The 13,219-nt window shown below is 62.6% G+C and overlaps 1 protein-coding gene across 6 annotated transcripts; it reads left to right on the plus strand.

Moving 5' to 3' along the window:
* The first annotated feature begins 67 nt into the window (after window positions 1-67).
* MMP11 (matrix metallopeptidase 11) lies at window positions 68-12,785 on the plus strand. Of its 6 annotated transcripts, none has more exons than XM_082353948.1 (8): window positions 68-1,275; window positions 7,897-8,126; window positions 9,030-9,173; window positions 9,254-9,387; window positions 9,530-9,771; window positions 9,889-10,105; window positions 10,803-11,060; window positions 11,930-12,785. In XM_082353948.1, exons 1-8 carry the CDS (start codon window positions 1,243-1,245, stop codon window positions 12,061-12,063), a joined length of 1,392 nt encoding a protein of 463 aa, XP_082210074.1. In that variant the 5' UTR covers window positions 68-1,242; the 3' UTR covers window positions 12,064-12,785. The 6 variants fall into 6 exon arrangements, with proteins under 6 accessions (XP_082210074.1, XP_082210077.1, XP_082210072.1 ...); XM_082353951.1 differs by lacking the exon at window positions 68-1,275 and adding an exon at window positions 2,523-2,752 and having other exon boundaries at window positions 9,893-10,105; window positions 10,941-11,060; XM_082353950.1 differs by lacking the exon at window positions 68-1,275 and adding an exon at window positions 2,532-2,752 and having other exon boundaries at window positions 10,941-11,060.
* Window positions 12,786-13,219: the final 434 nt, after the last annotated feature.

The following is a 13,219-nucleotide window of genomic DNA, read 5'->3' on the forward strand; positions in this document are numbered from 1 at the left end:
GGCAGCACCCGTTGCCGGTGACCCTGCGCTCTCCCAGCTCCTGGCCCGAGCTATGTGCGCCATGGGGACACGGGCCGCTGTCGTAGGGCACCGAGGGCGTACGCAGGAGCGAAGGGCCTGGTCCTTCAAAGACCACCGCGGAGCTCTGGGAGTGGAGCTAGGGGCTGTCCCGCGCTCGGGAAGGGGGGCACTGGGAGGCCGGGCCCTGCCCCTCCCCCTCCTATCGGACCGGGCTCGCTGGCTCCGGCGTGGCCTCAGGGTCGCGGGTGGACTGGGCAGGGGAAGAAGCACCCACCCTCCGTGACGGTCCCCAGAGCTCCCGCCAGGGGGCGTCCGGACCGCTCTCGGACTCCTTCCCGGCAAAATCACTGCGGGGCGCGGGCAGCCCCCGCTGGGGTGCGACGAGGCCCCCTGCGTGGCCCTCCACCCAACCCGACCCCCTGCCCCACGGATGCAGCGCCAGACCCCGACAGCGTTTACGCAGCGTGTCCCTCCCAAAGGCCGTAACCTAGAGGTGTTTGCGCAGGTTTGAATCCTGTGGCCTCGAATTTTACCACCTTGGTTCCAGGCCCAGGGCAGGGCAATGCCGAGTTTAGGACGCTTCCCAGCCCTTCGGGAACTGGAGGTTTTCATAGTCTTTTATTGCTACCCTTAGAGGGGAGAGGTCCTGACCTCTTTACCACCCCCTCATCACTGTCCCCTATGCCCGAGGGAGGCCTCCCAAAACCAGGACTGTGGGGAGGATGAAATCGCCCACAGCAAAATCATGGGGGAGGGGTCCCTCTGTGAGGAAGGGGCGGAAGGGACGGAGGGAACATGGGCAGTGCCTGGCAGGCTCAGCATGTCTCTACTGTGTCCCAACCACACAGTCCTGTCAGCCAGCCTGGGAAGCAGGGCCCTCCCCTGACCCCCATCTGGGCCTGGGCCAGAATTTTCTCCTCTCTGCAGTGGGGGTGACCATTGGCCTCGAGGTGAGGGAAGCATGTGAAGGGTGGCTACTCTCTCCTCATAGACATGCCAGGCCTGGTCCAGCCTCCACCCCTTTACTCATGCAGCCCCTGACCACTTGTTCCCATTGCCAAACTGGCCCATCCTAGGCTGATCAGGGTCCTCCTCCTGCAGGAAGCCCTCTGTGACCAGCCCAGCTTGCTGTAACCATGGCTCTCCACTGCGGCCTGCAACGTGGGAGGTTGTTACTTGAGCTCCCATGACAGGTGGACTGCGGTTGCGCAAAGCAAGGCCATGCTCCCCTGGAGGCACTCAAGACCACTTAAGGTAGTTACACAAATATTTTTACTGTCTATATTTTCAGGTGTATCGGAAAAAAATGTATAATTAGCTCATCAAATCTATGATTTCTTGACCAATGTGGCTAAAATGAGGCTGAAGTAGGCATTTCAATTTTTAAAAGTAAATCACTTTAAAGAAAAAGATGGCAAACAGCCCAGGTAGTAAAAATCACTGCTGTCTTTCCTCTCCTTGCCCTCTAGGGGTCTCTGTAGAGCCTCCCTGGAGAGGCTGTGAAGGTTCCCAGGAGTGGGACCCGGAGGGAGGGCTGAGTCAGCTGGTGTCCCTCTCCTCCCCCTCCCCACACCGCCTCCCCCTTCTTAGGCCCAGGATGGGTGCCCACAGCCTCACCCTGAGGCAGCTCAGCACCCCGCCCACCAGGACGGGAGCCACCGCCTGTGTCCTGGCTCCCCAGCATTGCCCATGATGGAGCGGATTGCCTGGCAAGGTGGTGAGGTCCATGGTCATCACAGGGAGTATATGAGCCTGGAGGATCCCTTCCGGCGTGTGGTCATCACCCCCTCCTCTGATTCTCACCTACTTATCCTCGGTCTCAGAAGGCTGGGCCGGAGGTGTCCAGAGGAGTCTGTTAGTTCCTGACCAAGGGGCAGCCTGGGCCCCCAGTGCCCCACTCAGACACTGCCCACCATGGCTTTCTGCCCGTACCCTCCCTCCAGCTGACCAGCTAGAGGGCCTTCTGACCCCTCTGCCTGCCTGCTGGTTTGGAAAAGCCTGATCTCGTCCCTCCCTCTTAGGGCTTCAGTTTCCCCATCTATAATTGTCTATGGTTCTGCGCCAAGCTGGGGTCCTGGCCAGCCGCCTCCATATGCCTCAGTTTCCTCTGGGGCACATTTTAATATCCCTTTCCTCACAGGGACTATAGTGCCATCTTCCAGATGGATCAGCTGAGGCTCTGAGGAGTGGCAGAACTTGCCCGTGGGTACCGCCACCTGTCACAGGCTAACAGGAGGTCAGAGGTCAGGCCCCCAGGGAGACCAGCTAGGGATGCGCCTTCCAAAGGTGGCCTGGTCAGGAGGGGGAGGAGTGAAACGCGGCTCCTCTCAGACTCTCCACCGCATCGGGGAAACTGAGGCCCGGAGCAGCACCGGCTGGCCAGGGTCCCCCAGCACCAGGCCCCTGAGACCGCAGGGCCGGCCCGCCCGGGAAGGACTGGGTCCGTGGGCCGGTCCCCGCCTGGCCAGCCCTCCCCGCCCACCTCCCCCACCCTGGCCGCCAGCACGGGGCGAGTGCAGAACAAAAGACGCGGGGGCGGGGCCGGGCGGGCGGGGGCGGGGCGGAGGCTATAAGGGGCGGCGGCCGGCGCGGCCCAGCAGGCCCAGCAGCCCCGGGGCGGATGGCTTGGGCCGCCTGGCTCCGCGGCGCGGCCACGCGCGCCCTCCTGCTCCCGCTGCTGCTGCTGCTGCTCCCGCCGCCGCCGCTGCTGGCCCGGGCCCCGCGGTCGCCGGTGAGTGCCCGCCGCCGGCTGGCCGCCCCCCGCCGAGGGGCGCCGGGCACGCGGGCTGGGCCCGGTGGCCGAGCTGGACCCACGGGGATGCCCGGGGTGGCCCGGCGCGGCCCCTTACCCGAAAAGCTGTCTGGGTCCCTGGGGGGCGTGATAGATAGTGAGCTTCCCGTCCCTGGAGGTGTGCAAGTGGAGCCTGCGCCGGGATCGCTCAGGCTGGTGAGCGGGACTCCGCGCCCCCCTCCCAGCTCTGGGACCTGCTCCTCGGCGCCCCGGCCGAGATACTGGGGTGTGTGTTGGGGGAGGTACAGCGGGAGTGGCTACAGGGCCCCCTATTCACTGCAGGGACAAAGCCCAGCGGGTCTCAGGCTGGCGTCAGCCTCCAGATGTGTGGCCTCCGTGAGCACACCTCCAGGCTGGAGGATTAAGGAAGCGCTGGGGAGGGCAGCCGGTGCCGGGGAAATGGGGTCTGAGCCTGGAGGAGGCGCCACCGCCTGGCACCTGAGAGTGGCGATATTGGGGGGCGTGGAGCCAGGAGGCAGCATGAGTGTGAGAGCTAGTGTGTGTTATATGAGTTGGGTGAGAAAGAAGGGGCCGAGAGCAGGGAGTCAAGACCCTCAGAGAGCAGGGGGTAGGGTCAGACAGGGAAGGGAGAGGAAGGTGTGATCAGAAGAGGAAGGAGGTCCCGGCATGTGTGACAGCCTGTGTGTGCCTGGGAAAACTGCACCCTCCCCTCCGGCTGGCGCTTGGGGGGACCAGTCCCAGGGGCGGCCAGGTGGGCCTGGGGTCACAGCCTGGGCAACTGCAGGCCCAGAGCCCGCTGGGTGCCCAGCCCACTCAGACGCCCAGCTGAGCATCCAGCCAGCCCAGGCAGGGATGGGAGCATTAGAGGGGTGGCAGGTAGAGTCCAGTGAGGAGGGAGGTCTGGCCAGGCTGGGACCCTCTGTCCAGCCACGCCAGCTCTGCCCTCCCCTGCCCTGGCTATAGGAGCAGGAGAGGACAGAAGGGGTGGTGGGCACCTCAGTCCAGGGACCCTGCCTCTTTCCCAGCCCCTCCTGGTCCCCTAGACCTTGGGGCAGAGTCAGAAATCACCCTGGGTAGCTGTTGAATCCATGGGGTTCGGGTATGGGAGAGACCTGGGTTTGAACCACGTGACCCTAGGGGAGCCCTCTGGAGCCTCAGCACCCCCGACCTGTCTTGTCTGGGTGGGTGGGAGGCAACAGTGCCCACTGCTGGGCTGAAGAGTGTATGAGGTGAGGCCAGGAGAGGGCTCAGCCAGGCACACTGGAGACATTGTCACCTGCAGCTGCTACTTTGCCGCTTGTGTGGGGTCAGTCGGGTCTGGGTCTGAGCTGGGCCGTTGTCTGTCACGCTGCAGATATGCAGGGAGCATTTGGGGTCGCCTCCGATTTGTTTATCCCCAGACTGCTGTTGGCAGGGCCAGAAAAGCTCTGTAAATATTTATCCATCCCAGTTCACAGCCTTCAGGGTTGATGAAAGCCCCGCCGCCCAGTGGGGTGGACGCTGCCTTCCCTTCTGGAGCCAGCGGGGGAGGTGGGGGGAGATGGACCTGCCTGCCCACCAGCGGTGTGACTTGGGCTGGTTGCTTGATCTCTCTGAGCCTCAGAGGGGCATAGAATGGCGTGGTGATGCTCCCTGCCTTCCTCACAGTCTAACCAAATGCCCTCTCCTCAGGGTCACCTCCTGCCCACAGTAGAGAGAGTAGCTATGAGTAACTGTCCCGCTGGACCAACAGCAAACAGGCCCAGAGAGAGGCACACCCGGCCTGGCCTTACCCAGCACTTTCCAGTCTGGGGTCTTCCCTCACCTCCCCTCTGCTAGGTACCTCCCATTTTCCTAATTGGAGGTTGACCCAGGGGCTGACCCCAAGCCTCTAGCTCAGCCAGGAGGCTGAGTTCCCCAAGAAATTCCTCGAGTATGTTTGAGGCTGTGGTTTGGTGCCCGCCAGAGAAGGGTGGGGTGAAGGAGCTAGGCACCCTCCCCAGGGCAGGCTGAGGGAGGCCGCTGGCCGAGGAGGAGGCGGACCTTCTCCAAAGAGGCGCATTTCTCAGGAATGTGGGTTTTGGAGACAGGCCAGAGCTGGGGGGATGGGGGGCTATGGGTGGGGAGGCATGAACCCCAGGTCTAGGCCCAGCTCTTGGCTGACTTGCTGTGTGACCCTGAGCCAAGACCTTGACCTCTCTGGGCTCTGTTTCTTCCCCTGGGAAATGGGGTGAGACCTGCTCCCCAATCCCCCAGGGCTGTAGATGAGGCCAGGCGTGGTCTATGCCCACCCGCCACCTCACTGCCTCCCAGCCGCCCTGGGGGGACTGGCACACCCATCTGAGGAATCAGGTTGCTGCGTGCCAGGCCTTGCAGCTAGGGAGGGCCCCTGGCCCCAGGCCGGAAAGGACTTGGGAAGACAGAGTTCGGGAGGTCGGCAGGGCAGGGAGCATGTGTCCCATCCCAGCAATGGGAAACTGAGGCCAAGAGCCCTTAAATGGTGGCTCCAAAAAAAAGACCCCACTGCCCAGGGGCCTTGACCCTAGTTCCTCCTGCTCATTCGCTCTCCAGTACCAATGAACGTGATGTGGGCGGGGAGCAAGAGGCCCCTGGCTTGTGGGTGGACCCAGCACGAGTCACTCTTCCTCTCTGGGCCTGAGAGCTCCCTTCTAGCTGCAACTCCTTTGTTATGATTTAAAGTCTGGAAACTTCAGGGGCGCTGTAGGGAATTGGGTGGAGCAGATTCCCAGGTGTGGGAGGGGAGGGCCCACGGGGCAAGAAGCCAGACCAGGAAGAGGCTCTTCTCTGCACCAGACGCTGCAGTGGGCATTACAGATGGAGGTCATTTAGCCCTTTGCCATGGCGCCATTCCCATTTGACAGATAGGAAAGTCGAGGCTAAGAGAGGACAGTGACTTGCCCAGGGTCACTCCATCCAGGGTCTCCACAGCACAGAACTGGGCCTTCTGAATCTCAGCCCGTGGCTCTTTCTGCTGCACTGACAGTCCCATGATCCAGGAGTCCTCGTGGGGGATCCATGAGAACTTGGTGCCTCGTGGGGGCAGGAAAGGAAGGCACACCCACCTTCCCTCTGTGGCTGGCTGCTCAGGCCTCACTGGGGGGGCAGAGGAGGGAGCAATTTCTGCTCGTGGGCATAAACAGCTGGCAGGCTGGGATCTGGGCTGTTTGGGGCTCCCAGGAACGACGCAGCCCTGGCCTTCCTGGGGAGGGTCCTCAGACCATGGCCAGGGTTGGGGGGAAGGAATCTATTTATCCTGGAGGTCTACGGGCTAGACCTTCCTGGGGAGGGGAAGGTGCAGGCCGTCATGGCTCGTCACATAAGTCTGGGGTCCACATCCTTGATGTGAGACCTGGCATGCATATCCTCCCCAACTTATGCCGGGGGTGGGGGCAGGGAGGTTCAGTGAACCTGCCTCCAGAGTGCCTGGGAAGTGGCAGGTGCTTAATCATTTCCCCTTCCTCCTCTTCTGTCACCAAGGTGAGGCCAGCCTGGGTCCCTCCTCCAGGGGTAGGGTGACCCCAGCCTGAAGAGCAGAGCAGAGTAGCAAGTAGGGGGTGGGCTGTGAGTGCAGACAGCCCGCCACCTGCCAGCTGTGCCCCCCGCAAGTTGTTTAACTTCTCTGGGCTCCGGGTCCTCACCTGAGAAATGGGGATGATGACTGCAGAGATGGTGGGAGGTCCCATCAGGGGCTGAGAGCGTGTCTGTGGAGCAGTTGGCAGCGTCCTAGCCTAGATACGGGTGAGCTGCAACAGCCATCAGTACTTAGTACTGGCACACTCAGTATGGCTGGGCTCTGTCAGGTGATCAGCCATTCAAGAAGCAACTCTGAAATGGGGAAAACTGGCCCAGGGCCTCACACCCCAGAAGCTCCAGGTGTCTAGAAGACCCCTTCATCATGGGGAGTCCTTGGGGGTTGAGTGGCTCCAGGGGGTTGAGTTCTTGGTGGCTCTGGAATCGGGAGCTGGGGGGGTTGGGATGCTCATCAGAGCTCTGGGGCACCCAGGGCCTGGGAGAGCCGCCAGAGGCAGAGGCCGAGGGTGGGGCCCGGGTGGCCCGGCTCCCGCCCCAAATATGGCTGTGGGGAGGCCACAGCGGCCCTGAACAGACAGGCCCAGACTAGACAGGCGCTGAGTCTCTCAGCAGACGGCACTGCTCTGTGCCTCTCCCCCAGCTTTACTGTGTCCCAAACCAGGCCTTCGCACCCTGCCTGGGATGCCAGAATCCTCACCTGGCCCGGCCATGCCCTTGCTGGGTGACCCCGGTGGGTCTCTCTACCTCTCTGAGCTTCTGTTTTTTCCATGCATGAGAACTGCGACCTCCATCCTGGGACTCTCGGAGGGTGGGAGCTCCAGGTCAGAATCACTGTTTGTGGTCCAGGGGCTCTGGTACGGTGGGGCTGGGTGTCTGGTAACTGTCTGCCCCCCATACCCCCGTGGAGGGGGCAAACAGAGCACATCTAGCCCCGCCGTGTACCCAGCCCTGGCAGGGCGTGAGCAAGACTGCCCCCAGCAATCAGACCTCAGTTCCCGGTGCCCTTCGCACTTTGTGTGCACTGCCTGGTTCATCCTCAGATCCACGCTCTGGGGAAGTATCATCCCCATTTGTCAGCTGAGCAAATTGAGGCAGGACTGCAGCCTCTCCACGCTGGGGAGTGGCTGCCGTGGCTGTCCTGGGCAGGAGCCAGCTCACATAACTGGAGAGGGCAGAGTGGGGGCCGGGGGCGCCCAGGAAGAAAGGGAGGTGGAAAGGTATCTGCTGGGGGGGTGGAGGGGGAGCTTCCCTGGCCTTTCCTTGGAAGCTTTGTGGGGTCCCTTCCTGGGTGTGTGTGAAGAGTACAGTCAGGGCTGCACCCCAACCCAGTCCTCACCAGCCCAAATGGTGGGAGCAGGTGCCCGGCAGCCCAGGCCCTCCACAAGGGGGCAGGCGGCGGTAGGAGGCCTTGGAATCAGCATCTGGACGCCAGTCAGCCTGTGCCAAAGGCCCCTGCTGCGTGACGGCCTCAACTTGGCCATCGACACGGCCGGCTGGGGTCAAGTGAGGGTGCGCTGACCGTCCACACCTCTGACCGTGGGCCACCAGGACCCAAGGCCTGAGCAGGCCCCCGCATCCTCTCTCCTGCACAGGATGCCCACCGCCGCCACCCAGTGAGGAGGGGGCCGCAGCCCTGGCGTGAAGCTCCTCCCAGCAGCCCGGCACCTGCCCCGACTGCCCAGGAGGCCCCTCAGCCTGCCGCCGGCCCCAGACCTCCCCGCTGCGGCGTGCCTGACCCGCCGGACGGGCCAAGCGCCCGCAACCGACAAAAGCGGTTCGTGCTGTCGGGTGGGCGCTGGGAGAAGACGGACCTCACCTACAGGTAGGGCCAGGGGCTGCGAGCAGGCTCTCGCCATCCACCTACCGCCCTCACCCTGCTTCTTGAGACACAGTTGTGCCAGATCCCCATGGTAACAGGCTGGTGTATCCACTGGCCCCTGAGCCCCCTGGGTCAACACCCCAAACCCACACTTAGATGCCCACACAGATGGTACCCCCTGCACCGATGCCCTCCCTCAGCAGAGGAGTCTCAGCACATGCCTGGTCACACCGTAGACATGTGGGGACACAGCCTTCAGTCAGCCAGGCAGCCTCTGTGGGGATGCACTAAGGGCCAGGTCCTGGGATTCTGTGGTGAATGAGGCAGACACGGCCCCTCCTCTCAGCGAGCTAGGTGTTATCCACACCGGGTTCATATCTATCGCTGCAACTTGGGATCTGAGCAGGTAGGGAGCAGCAGTGGCAGGACAGGTAATAGCTCAGGTGACCTGAGGCCCCTCGTGGTGATGCAGCGGGGCTCATCCTGGGAGAGAAGGTGTGAATACTGGTGTGGTGCCCCGAGGCATTGGAGCCGAGAATGCTGGGGGCTCCGGAAATGTCCTGGGTGGGGAGCTGGGAACCAGGAGGGGGCAGGTCTAGGGCCCAAGGTCTCCCCACAGTGAGCAGTATAGTCAGGTCTAGAAGGTGGGCCTTGGGGCTCCTGGTCCTGTGTTCTTTCCACCCAATGCAGATACCCATGGGCACCTGAGGACACAAACCCACACAAAGATGTGCCCATGTGGCAGAGGGACTGGTGTGCCACATCTGAGGCCCAGAGCACACCTGGCCTGTGTCGTGCATGCCTGCTCCCCGACTGAGCAGCATCCAGGGGCAACTCCTGGCCCAACAGCCATCAGGGGCTGACGCTGCCCCATGAGCCAGGTCCAGGCCCCTCCTCCTCCCCCAGGATCCTCCGGTTCCCATGGCAGCTGGTGCGGGAACAGGTGCGGCAGACGGTGGCAGAGGCCCTACAGGTATGGAGTGATGTGACGCCACTCACCTTTACCGAGGTGCATGAGGGCCACGCTGACATCATAATCGACTTCACCAGGTGAGCCAGTGGCCGGGGACCCCTCTAGGAATGAGCCCCACCCATCAGCAGCCACTGACTCTGCCCCCACCCCCCTGCAGGTACTGGCATGGGGACAACCTGCCGTTTGATGGACCTGGGGGCATCCTGGCCCACGCCTTCTTCCCCAAGACCCACCGAGAAGGGGATGTCCACTTCGACTATGACGAGACCTGGACAATCGGGGACAACCAGGGTATGGGCTGGGGACCCACTTTCCAGATGGGGCTACTGAACATCATAGAGAATGGGGACTTGCCGATGTCCCTGAGCTGGGCCCGCAGCTCAGTGTCTTGCTGCAGGAGCTCGGGGATTGCTGGGCTATCTCCCTTTTCCAGGCACAGACCTCCTGCAGGTGGCAGCCCACGAATTTGGCCACGTGCTAGGGCTGCAGCACACGACAGCTGCTAAGGCCCTCATGTCCCCTTTCTACACCTTCCGATACCCGCTGAGCCTCAGCCCAGATGACCGCAGGGGCATCCAGCACCTCTACGGCCGGCCTCGGCTAGCCCCCACCTCTAGGCCCCCAGACCTGGGCCCCGGGGCCGGGGTGGACACCAACGAGATTGCACCTCTGGAGGTGAGGCCCAGGAGGGTGGGGAGGCAGGAGGTGAGGCCCTGCTTCCAGCCCCGACCCCCACTGCTGGCCTCTGTGGCTCCAGTGCAGGCTCCTTCTGACTCTTCTCTCCTACCCCAGCCAGACACCCCACCAGATGCCTGCCAGGTCTCCTTTGATGCAGTCGCCACCATACGCGGCGAACTCTTCTTCTTCAAGGCAGGCTTTGTATGGCGGCTGCGCGGGGGCCGGCTGCAGCCCGGCTACCCTGCGCTGGCCTCGCGCCACTGGCAGGGGCTGCCCACCTCCGTGGATGCAGCCTTCGAGGATGCCCAGGGCCACATCTGGTTCTTCCAAGGTGAGTGGGGGCTGGAGGTCACACTTCAGGAATATCATGGCCAAGGGTAGGGTCAGACGGCAGACATGATGAACAGATGGAGGGTGCCCCGAACTCTTGGGGCCAAGGAAGAGTATGGCTCACTCCTCTGGGCACAGCTGGGAGGCTTCCTAGAGGAAGCGGCTCTCGAGGTTGGAGTAGAATTGAAGGTATCACACCCCATGGAGCATGTGTGATCGTTACCCCTGGTCTAGAGACGAGGCTCCGGGGCTCAGAGGTGGTGAAGTGACCTGCATGAGGGCACAGCTTGGAAAAGGCAGAGAGGGGTGTGATCTGGGTCTGGCAGAGACGAGAGCCTGGAGCACTGCAGGCGGCAGGGACTTCACAAAGGCCCAGCTGGGGCCTGCTGCGGCAGGGCTGGGCCCAGGGATGGGCAGCAGGTGCCTGTCCGGGGCAGCCAAGTGCAGGGAAGGAGCAGGAGCCAAGGCGGCCTCTCTGCTGCTTAGAGTAAACTTTCCCATGTGTACCTCCCAGTGCCTGCATTGCCCAATGTCCTACTTGGGGGTGGGGGGTGCCAAGCAGGCATTGCTGGCCTTCATGTTTTACGGACAAGGAAACTGAGGCTGGGAAAGTCCGTGGCCATGGTGGTGGCTGGGCGGGTCCACAGTGGCTGGATGTGGCAGTTGGGCAGCTCATTGCAGCCTCCATTCTCTAACAGGAGCTCAATACTGGGTATACGATGGTGAGAAGCCAGTCCTGGGCCCCGCGCCCCTTTCTGAGCTGGGCCTGCTGGGGTCCCTGGTCCACGCCGCCCTGGTCTGGGGCCCCGAGAAGAACAAGATCTACTTCTTCCGAGGCGGAGACTACTGGCGCTTCCACCCCAGCACCCGCCGTGTGGACAGCCCCGTGCCCCGCCGGGCCACCGACTGGCGAGGGGTGCCCTCTGAGATCGACGCTGCCTTCCAGGATGCTGACGGTGCGCTGGGGGTGGGGTGGCTGGGGGAAGCGGGGTGGCGGCTGCATCTCCCACAGGTGGTGGCTGGGCATCAGCTCTCATTGCGGGTCCTCTGCCTGGCAAACTCCCTCTCCACCCCCTCCTCGTGCCAGGGCAGTGCTAGACCCCTGTGCTGCAGATGAGGAGACTGAGGGCCAGAGAGGTGCAAGGACTTGCCGAGGTCCCTCGGTCATGCCTGGTGAAGTAATAACTGCTGCTTGCTGAGGGCCAACGAGGCTCTGGGCACAGTGCTGAGCTCTGTACACGTCTCATGCGATTTCCTGATGTAGCATCTGTTATGAACCCAGTTTCCAGAAGAGCAAATAGAGATTCAGGTGGTGAGGTCCCTAACCGGGGCCACCAAGGTGGACAGAGCCAGGACCTCCACCCAGGCAGTCCCTGCTTCTAGCCAAGAGCCACCTGCCTCCTGTGATCTTGAAGCAGTAGATCTGGGACTCACAGTCCAGCGCTCTCTCCCATGTCCTCCCTTTGCTTCTGTGCTCCCCCACATCGGGACCTGCTGGGAGAGCTGTCTTGTAGTGGCCTCGGGCTCCTGGGCTCCAGGTCGCCAGTGTCCCTCATCTGACTCAAGGCGCAGGAGAGGTGGTGAGAGGGGCGGGATTTGCTTTCCTGAGAGGCAGGAGTTGGGCCTTTGAGGCTCTGGCCTCTGTCAGGCTGGGTGGTAGCTCAGACCAGCCCCTGGGGCAGGCAGAAGGGCTTGCCCAAAGGGAGGTTTTGGAAGGGACACCCTGGGGTCTACAGGTTTCAAGGAACTCAGCAGTGGCCAACGTCTGCCCACCGGGACTTCCCCCTGTGTCCACTCGCCCGGCCTGACCCTCCTGTCTCCTCAGGCTATGCCTACTTCCTGCGAGGCCGCCTCTACTGGAAGTTTGACCCTGTGAAGGTGAAGGCCCTGGAGGGCTTCCCCCGCCTCGTGGGCCCTGACTTCTTTGGGTGTACCGAGCCTGCCAATACTTTCCGCTAACCACGGCTTGGATGTCCTCAGGGTCGTTAACCCCTGCCAGGACACTGACATCGGTTGGAGACCATGGCCATCTTTGTGGCTGTGGGCACTGGGCGCGGCATGGAGCTGTGCCTACTCGGGTGGGGGGGGGCGCGCACTGCCATCAGGACTGCGGGGAGGGCCGCGCGGGTCGTGGCCACTGCCAGTGACTGCCTCAGACTGGGCAGGGCGGCTCCGGCATTAAGGGTGAGGGTGGCCTCAGGCCAGCTCCACCCAACCTATGCAGGTCACGGTCAAACCCAGCTGCCCTGGGTCTCTGTCCCCATCCCTCAGGGTAGCACCTCAGCAGGGCTGGGGGAGTTGGAGCCCTCACTGTCCTGGCTGTGGGGTCCCACAGGGTGCTGGCATGTGGGTCCCAGGGCACTGTGCCTTCTGCCTTTTCCTGAGAAGTCGGCTCTGGGTAGGTGCTTGGAACTGGCTGCCTTCCAGTTGGTGGTTCTGGAGACCTGTTCCCCAGGATCCAGGGCACAAGGGCCAGGCAGCTGGGGAGGGGGGTGCTTCCTGCCAGAGACCCTGGGACCTGGAGGCCCCAACATACCTCAATCCTATCACGGGTCGGATCTTCTCCAGCCCTCACCCCACACCAAGCCCTCCAAAGCCATGTAAATGTGTACAGTGTGTATAAAGCCTTTTCTTTCTCTTTTTTTTTACTGAGGACTGCCATTAAACATGGTCATTTTCTACCTGCCTGCCTGGGGTGTCTCTGTGACTGCAAGGCCAGGATGGGGGGAGAGCTGGGCCAGGGAGGTGGGAGGCCTGGCTGGGGACCTGCTCTGCCCTGGGAGCCAGGGTTGCAGCCCACCCCACCCCCAAGCCCCTGGTCCTCGGGGCCGGGTGCCCTGCTTAGGGCTTCTCCTCATCTTGCTGGATGCCTGGAGTGGCTTTATAATCTGTTCCCTGCCTCCCCAATGGCCCCTCATACCCTCCTCCACCAAGTGGTGGTCGCTCTTTCTGATCATGCCACGCTCCAGCCCCTATCCTGACGCTGTCGAGACACAGAACAAAACTCATGGTTACCACCGCCAACCATTCCTAACTCTCCAGGGTCTCCTCGCCTGCCACCCAGCCCCACGCGAATGTTCTTCGGAGTGGCACCTACCACGACTGCCATTTATCA

The sequence above is a fragment of the Balaenoptera borealis genome, assembly GCF_965194805.1.
Source record: "Balaenoptera borealis genome assembly, chromosome: 14".
In the NCBI taxonomy this organism is placed as follows: Eukaryota; Metazoa; Chordata; class Mammalia; order Artiodactyla; family Balaenopteridae; genus Balaenoptera; species Balaenoptera borealis.

Excerpts from the sequence above, each read along its gene's own strand:
- MMP11 (XM_082353946.1), top strand. The coding sequence starts at position 2,642 with ATGGCTTGGGCCGCCTGGCTCCGCGGCGCGGCCACGCGCGCCCTCCTG. Across the intron at positions 8,127-9,029 it reads AAGACGGACCTCACCTACAG|GATCCTCCGGTTCCCATGGC; the intron begins GTAGGGCCAGGG and ends CTCCTCCCCCAG. Across the intron at positions 10,106-10,802 it reads CCACATCTGGTTCTTCCAAG|GAGCTCAATACTGGGTATAC; the intron begins GTGAGTGGGGGC and ends ATTCTCTAACAG.